The sequence below is a fragment of the Dioscorea cayenensis genome, chromosome 9 (genome assembly GCF_009730915.1).
Source record: "Dioscorea cayenensis subsp. rotundata cultivar TDr96_F1 chromosome 9, TDr96_F1_v2_PseudoChromosome.rev07_lg8_w22 25.fasta, whole genome shotgun sequence".
NCBI classification, from domain to species: Eukaryota; Viridiplantae; Streptophyta; class Magnoliopsida; order Dioscoreales; family Dioscoreaceae; genus Dioscorea; species Dioscorea cayenensis.
Window position 1 is genome coordinate 25,904,633 of NC_052479.1, and position 8,680 is coordinate 25,913,312.

The window sequence follows — 8,680 nt, forward strand, 5'->3', positions numbered from 1 at the left end:
GGGTCGGATTGGGAGTAGCATTGGGAGCATGGAAGGCATTGAAGCCAGAGAACGTCGCTGCCGGAGTCGAGGATGAGGTATTAAGGACGAGGAGGGGAACAGACGCCAATGCGGATGAAGAATTCACCGGAGCCAAGGTTGAGGCCGGAAGTTATGGAGAAGGAGAAGTCAGGAAGATGGTAGGAGGAGAGGAGATGAGTTAGGAAGGAGACACGGAGTTGCTCGCGGAGGAGGAGAGAGTTGAGGGACTGGGAATGGTTGGTGATGGTGGTGGCATAGAGGTGGTGGCGAGAAAGGAGAGGGAGGGAGTGAGGAGGTGAAGAAGAAGAAGAAAAAGATATGTTTTTTAATTGTTGTGCTAACATGGTGAAGTTTGTTGACATGGCTAAGCCACGTCAGATCGCCGTTAACGGCGTTGGCGTTAGTGACCAAATTGAAAGCAATTTATAAGTATAGTGACCAAAATAGATTTTTTTTTTGTTTAATGACCAAAATAGGAACTGGTGGATAGTTTAGTGACTAATTTTGTAATTTACCCTATTTCTAATTAGGGTTTATAGAATTTTAGCTAATAATTGAGAGATTGAGATGACACCATCCATTTTAGGAGACAGGTGAATTTTATACCAACTAATTTTTGCTTTTATTTGATATGTAATAAATATAAAAGATAATAATAATTTTACATAATATATACTTCTTAGATATCATTAGGATCTTTTCTGTATTTAAATATATTTTTTACTTGAATTACTATTTCTTTTCAATTACTTATGATATTTTTTCATACAATTCATAAACATAAATATATGTTTGTCTTTAATAAATAATAATATTAAAAAAACAATAAATAAAAGACAAAAGACCATATTATTATCGCTTCTCAATTTAACCCGCAGCATAAGCGTGGGTCTCTACACTAGCTAAAATTTATTTCAAATGGGACTTTTGTGTTTTAACAAGGATGCGAAGGGTGAAATAATATATTTCTCAGGGGTGAAAAAGCAATTATAATCTCAACCGGCCTGCTCAGGCATCATCACTCGCTATGCCCTGCATTTAGGGTTTCCGCCGGCGGCCGTCAATCGAAGGAAGTCGCTGGATCAGAGCAGAGATGGTACTCCCTCTTTCTTTCGCGTTTCTTGTTCTTGTTCTTTCGTTTCTAAATTGTGATCCATTCTTTAATCAATCATTTATGTAGGGCTTGCTTTGTTTTCGTTTCGTTTCGTTTCGTTTCTTAGAATTATTGGCTGCTGAATGAGATGATGTGGTTTTTGGGCTTGGATTGATGGTTTGCATGCTGGATGATTTGCTTGTTTTGTTTTATTTTATTTTTTCCCCTTTTTCGGTGTGCATTATCATTTAAATTTTGATTTTTTTTTTGTTGGCCAGCTTAAGAATTATTTTGTAATTTCGGATTAATATTGTAGGAAAAGAGTTTTAAAGTATTTATTCATTTATGTTAAAACTTGGTGAAGTTTTGTGGAAATTCAAGCAAATTTAGCTTTAGTAGAGACATCATTTAATATCAGAATGAGCTTAATGAGCTAGCAGTGGGAGGTGTAGTTTTACATGGGCAGAGATATGATTAAGTTCTATTTAAATCGTATTGTCCTTTTTAGGAATTTGTTGGTTGGATTATCATTTTCCATTTTTAGTGAGTGAGGACAAGGTATTGTTTATCCGGAGTGCTTTGTTTATATCATTTGGTTCCTAACATACAATTTGTGATTTGGATGTCATTGAACAAAGTGAAACCTGTGATGGTCAGGAGAAACAGATCTTGGATATTAGTGATGAGTGTCTTGCCGATCATCAAGAATATATAGTTTTTGCATGAAACTTGAAGAAGATTCAAATGAACATTTAGTGGATATGTTGAATGCAATTTTATTTTCTTGGATTTTCTATTGGTACTGTTTGTTCAGTTATATGACTATGTGAATAATTTCTTTAGCATTGTATGGGTTGTACTGTTTCTTTTGTTTACTTCGCTTGTTTTATGTTGTTGAGACAAGAAGCGAGGAAATTTTTGACTTGCACCAAAAAACTTTGAAGGAATAAAGATATGATGAAAAACAATTTTAGATCTTTTGTTTGATTGGATGATAATTTTATTTGTCCTGTGTATAGATTTATGAATCAATTTCTGTTGCATTGCATGCTATTGAATATTGTTTGATGATTACAAAAAGGATCTGGGGGTTGGATTTTCTTTGATGCAAAGATTATTTGTTTGGGCCTTGACCTAACCTCAGCTGCTCTTACTCTCTTAAAATTTAAAACTGTAACTTTTATAACCCTCCATTTCTCTGGATCCGTAACCTGTTCTTTATACACATTTGGTTTTGCTAATTTCTACTTGAAGAGTATGGCTTTAGAATATTAGTCTGTAGCTTGATGATTTAAAAATTTAAGCTGCTACTGTATTTTCAAACACAATTAGGTTTTCTGGATTGAATCTTAATTTTACATTATAAATATCATTCTTGCAATAAGACAATTGAATATGAACTAGAAAGAATTTGTTCCCTCAAATGATGGCTTGGTTCCTGTAAAAAATAAACAAGTTGACTTTTTTGGTGCATTATGGCGACAAAAAGGGATTTAGATGGTATTGGATGTTAGTGTTTTGTGCAGGCTACGTATATTGAGAAGTGAAATTTTGACCATCTAGATTAGCTCTGTTAGCTTTTTATGTAATTTGTTTATAGATACAAGGGGTGATAATCAGTTGAAATTTGGCCTTGAATTGCTATTGTGTTTTTGATCTGGTCCAAATAAATTTGAAATGTTTTTGCTGCGTAAATCCTCTTGGTTTTTCATGTGATGGTTGATTTTATTATGAGAAGTTGAAGTAGATTCATCAAAAGTCCAAAATATTGGCTAATTTTGTCAATGATTTTGGCTGCAATTTTTTATTGTTTTCCATTAAATATTTTTATATTTTATGAAAGGCATGTGGTTGCACATTTTATTCAAACAAGGGTGTTTTGCTTCTCTTCAGCCCCTTTACCCTTTTTGAAACTTTAGGTTATTTTCCTGTTTATGAATGTGATGATTGTAGTTATTGCTAGGCGTCATTTTTTATTCTTTGTGGTTCTCAATTTACTGTAACAATAAATATCATATTGCGTCTTGTATTTGTATGGTGCAAGGAGGATGTGTCGAGTTTTCGAGCACACCTGTTTCTCTATTATAATTGCTTGAGAAAGTAAACAAGGAAGACATATTGCAAAAATAAGGAGCGCCATATGATGCCATTGTCAATCTTCACTAAATGATTTAGACTTAACATTTATTTAAGCATTGTATTTAATTGCATGTTTAACATTAAGGTGAACGTTCCCAAAACAAAGAAGACATATTGCAAGAATAAAGAGTGCCGGAAGCATACTCTCCATAAAGTCACTCAGTACAAGAAGGGTAAGGATAGTCTTTCTGTACAAGGAAAGCGTCGTTATGACCGCAAGCAATCTGGTTATGGTGGACAAACTAAGCCTGTTTTCCACAAGAAGGTATTTCTCTGTCTTCAATATTTTAATTTTAGATGGTAATTATTACCTTATGAATATCATGTGTGTTTAACACATTGGACAAATTTATGAGCGGATGGCGCAAACTCTAATACTAATGTTGTACTAAGTAAAAATTTATATAGCATTTTTGTGCATCCACAGGCCAAAACCACGAAGAAGATCGTACTGAAGCTGCAATGTCAAAGCTGCAAGCATGTATCTCAGCATCCCATCAAGGCATGTATATTCATAAAGATAATCTTGAAACAATTTTCATATATGAAATTCTTTAGGTGTAATTTTGTGTGATCCAACCATGTTTTACCCATGTACATACCCGATTTAATTTGCGTTTGCTATGCTTTGTGCAGAGGTGCAAGCATTTCGAGATCGGTGGAGACAAGAAGGGGAAGGGGACATCTCTCTTCTAGCTGGCTTATCTCTGTTTTAATGTGTTCTATTGTTTTATTGTCTTTGGAAATGCAATTAGAAGTTTGGATGTTTATGTTTTTATTTGTTTCCTTCCAGGTCATCTGATATGAACTGAGAACTAATGTCACCATATCTTTTCAAGTGTAATGCTTGGATGCTATGAAACTTTTACTGGGTGTTGTGTCTTTTTAAATGTATTAGGCATGCATTTGGTTAGTTTGGTTGTAATCCAACCAATGGATTTCTATTTTTATTTACTGATAACCAAACTACAAGTTTTAAAAAAAGGAATCAACTTAATGTAACTTTTTATTATTTATTTAAAAAATAAACATAAAAAAAATTGCATTTGTATTAGCAATAAAACAATAAGTTATTTAAAACCATTTGTATTTTTATTTAACCAAAAAAATCTATCCTAACAAATAATTTGAGATGCTAATTATTTAAATGCTTCATTGAATGAATCTTTTATTCAGAAACAAATATCAAAATGAACGTATCTTTTCTTGATTAATGTTTGTAAAAAAATTACTCTTCCACTATAAATGCCTAAAACTTCGCTGTTGTCCACTACTTTGTGATATATCCTTGCAATTATATAAAGAGAAAAGGTTCTATGTAGACGTGCATAGACGTTCACAGAGAGCTACAGTAATGCTAACCTTTAGCTACAGTGAGAACTAATCTTAGATTAATGAGTTCATTAGTTTTAATTTTGTTTTTACTGTGTATCCCACTTTTTACTGTACTACTGGTCATAAGCACAGTAACACTGTTTATTGAATAGTGTCTGACCGTTGGATCGAAATCCAACGGTCCAAAGCAACGTTCACAGATTTTTAATCTGTGAACGTGCATATAGGATTGATCCTCTTATATAAATATATATTTGAATAGCTTGAGATAGGGACTTTGGTTTTTTAGGCATAGATGTGCCTTTCCATCAAAAGACACGTTTTTTCACAAGAATGATTGCCAATTTGTTATTTCCTCCGTTCTTTTTTATCTGTTATAAACTCAATTTTTTTTTTATCTGTCATTTTTTAATATCAAGAAGTATTTATTATTATTATTTTTAAAATTACCCTAACACTCTATTTAATTCCCTTCTTGAAATTTAATATGAGAGAAATGTGAATATATAAATTAGGGGTAATTTTGGAAAAATAACTAATTTTTTATTAAATTATGTGAAATAACCAACTTTCATGTGAGATTCGGTTATTCACGACAAATAAAAAGGAACGGAGGGAGTATTTTAATTTAGTTAAGTGGTTAGGTATCTTAACGGGTTTTAAGGTTGGCACCCTTTATTATATATATATGAGCCACACAAAATACTAGAGTAAATCCAATAATTTTTTTGTTCCTATGGAGGCAGAGAATGGGCCAGGCTGTCCTAGTTGTTTGAAACATAGTGGGGGTGGGGGTGGGGGGTCAGTGGACCTCGTTACCTGAGATGCTCTCCGCGCTTTTTCCCAGGGCACCCGACGTCCCTCCTCTAATCATGCGACTCCCCTCTCTTGTTCGGCCATTAGGCCCTTTGTTTGCGTCAGCGCCTTAGCAATTCGTGACCTAATCGCCGAAGCCGTAAACGAGGAGTACCTTTAGGGGTTGTTTGGATTGGCTTTTAAAAAAAGTGCTTTTTTTTAATTTTGTAGAAGCACTTTTAAAAAAAGTACTTTTAGAATAAGTTAAGTGCTTATGCATATTTTTTCGTTTGGATGTATTAGTTTCAGAAACACTTCTGTAGTTGTGAAAATGTTTGTATGTTTATTACTTTTACAACAAAAAATTACTAAAATACCCTTTTACTAGATTGACTGAGGGCATTTTAGTAAATGCACTTAACCAAATAGCTTATCAAAAACAGCTTATTTCCATAAGCTAATGTTTGGGAGCTTATAAAATAAGCTGTATTTGAGCTTATTTCACAGCTTGAGCTTATTCAGAAAAGCCCATCCAAACACAATATAAAACCTCATAAGCACTTAACTTATAAAATAAGTGTTTTTGGGTCAGCTATAAGCTGATCCAAACAACACCTTAGGATTAGGAAGAAAAAGTGACAAATTACAATTAATAAGAGTCTAATCAATGACAAATGGAAACGTGGTGTGTTTGGTGCAATGCTAAGATATATCCGTTGCGCATATCATATGCTATTAAATATATACGGAATCAGACTAATTAACATTTTTACACTCTTTCTCTTCCATTTTCATCCATTTTATCTCTCAATTCAATGAAACTCCGGCTTTTTGTTTTTCAGGCCATGGATAAAGCTCCTATTTTTTTAAGGGGTGAAGCTATTTAATCTTCTTGTTTGTTTACTTATTGTTTGTCATTTGTGAAATATTTTATTTTGAATGTTGTTTGAGGAAATTTGTTGAAATGTTTGTGGATTGAGATTGATTAATGTGGTATGTGTATTGATATCATTGATTATTTGATTTAGAAATGTGGCATGTGAATTTGTATTATTAAATTAATTTAGAGATGTGAGTAGTATTAAAATCAAAATTTGTGATTTACTAATAAATAAAAAAATTATTTGTAAAAAAACTTATCACTATCGAATAACTCTTCATCTATAATTAGTAAGATCTTAAATTTTAAAAATTAATACAAATTAAATTTTTAAAAATTATTGAAATAAATTCAGAAAAATTATTTAAAACATAGTCATTAATTTAAATGACATATGACCACTCAACATAATCATTAAATTCAGACGAGTTTAAAATACAATCATCAATTCATCATAATAAATTCAAACTTAACAACATATGCCCACTCATCATAATTCTTATAAATAATTTTTTAAATTTAAAATACTATTTATATTTATATAACTATAATTTATAGGGAAAATTACTGTTCACCCCTTGTAATTTTCAAAACTTCCCAAAAATCCCCTCCTACTTTTACACACTCCGGACAACCCTTCCGTTAGTGTTTAACGTCCCTTTTACCCCCTACCGTTCACTTCAAATGGGTCCATGTTGTGAAATCCCATTTTTGCTCTTGAAAATGGTAGGGAAAAAAGTGCCAAATCACATCATGTCCAACCTTTTCAGTGCTTTCGCTTGGTTTCGATAGACAATGCCTAGAAGTTGCATTACATCTTGTTCTTCTCCTCATTTCTCCTCATTTGGTTTGTTCGACTTGATTCCCGCGGTTTCGTGATCGGTGAGAATCTCTTCGTTGCATTATCATTTTGACCAGTTCACGGGTGTTTATTATGGAGGGCTTTTGTGGTAATGATAGATGTAAATCGTTTCGAGAAAGCGAGTGCGGGTGAAGTTTATCATACCCAAAAAATATATAAATCGGTTTTCTCAGCGAGAAAATGAATTTGATTTCCATCGGATTGGTCAAGTGCACCCCATCTTCAAATGAGTCGTGAGTCGATCTTGTTGTCGAGGAGCAGACAATATGCCATTGTCGAATCCCTATCGAAAAACGAGTTCATTTCAGTTGTAAAAAGTTCTTCTCGTTTATGGTAGTTCTTCTCGTTTATGGTTATCTAGTTATATATTTTTAAATCTTTCGTTTAACTCTTTGCTATTATCTCGTTTAAATATATTACAAATTTGTTTAATAATTGTCGTCTCCGTTTAAATTTATCTTTACCTGTTTAACTATTCATATTAACGTGTAAATTCTCAAAGTCTCTGTGTAAAATATTGATCTTTTTCATTTGAACTGAAGTGTTGGCAGGTGGCAGGTGATAGGTGGCAAGGTTATGGTATCCCGTGCATAAGAATTAATGACGGCATTAATTCTTGTGCCGGAGCTACTATATCCGAACACCCGATCGTTGTGATCGATCAATCTCGGTCCAGCTGTGCGTTTCACTTTTTCGGGATATGAGCGTCAACTTGCATGTGGAATTCACACCATAAATGACAAGGAAAAACCCTTCCCATGGACAACCACTCCTCGCCGTCCTCATCCTCGTCCTCGTCCTCGTCCTCGTCCTCCTCATCACTTCTTGTGTATGATATTCACTGGAGTCGGGGACGAAAATTGGAAGATCGACTCTATCTTAAAGGATGTCTCATGATCCTCCTCATCTTGAGAATCAATCGACTATAATCACATAACAAGTTAAACTATCTTTTTGCCCAAGTCGAAAATTCCGCATAATTGCACTGAATCACGGAGGATTCTCCGTGATGGATGGACGAGGCGAAAGCAATTCGCGGCATTTTGACTTAGGTAAGAAAGAAAGTTTTTCACTTATTGCGTGATTGCGGAGGATTCTCTAGAGGGAGGAGATCATCGAAAACATCCTTTAAGACGGAGTTGATATTTATCACTTGAAAATTGTTCTTACCGTTTAAGAACCTTTCGTCAGTGTACAAATATTACTACGTGTTTAACTCTCGGGATCTTCAGCTAAGTCGGACCATGCACATTGATTAATAGACGTTTTTTATGAATGTGTTTGCTTAACCTTTTTAATGTGTTGCGTTCTACGTTGTGCGAGTTTAAGTTGATGTGCATGTTATGCGACGGCCGTGAGCGGTCAGAATGTGCTGAGATACTTGGTGAGTCAAACCCGAAATCTTAATAGGCGAGCGAGGGTCGACTCGCGAGTGTCCAAGGTCCGAGAAGACGTTGTAAATGTTGTATATGTTGTAAATATTGTAAATGTTTTATTTTAAATGAAACAAGCTTATTTGAGTGTGAACTTCTGATATTTAATCAGATTCTCCATT

At 33.9% G+C, this 8,680-nt stretch overlaps 1 protein-coding gene across 1 annotated transcript; it reads left to right on the plus strand.

Moving 5' to 3' along the window:
- Positions 1–966: 966 nt before the first annotated feature.
- Positions 967–4,136, plus strand: LOC120268286 (60S ribosomal protein L44). The gene is made up of 4 exons (XM_039275731.1): positions 967–1,117; positions 3,339–3,518; positions 3,681–3,755; positions 3,890–4,136. The coding sequence occupies exons 1-4, from the start codon at positions 1,115–1,117 to the stop codon at positions 3,947–3,949; spliced, it is 318 nt and encodes a 105-aa protein (XP_039131665.1). The 5' UTR covers positions 967–1,114; the 3' UTR covers positions 3,950–4,136.
- Positions 4,137–8,680: the final 4,544 nt, after the last annotated feature.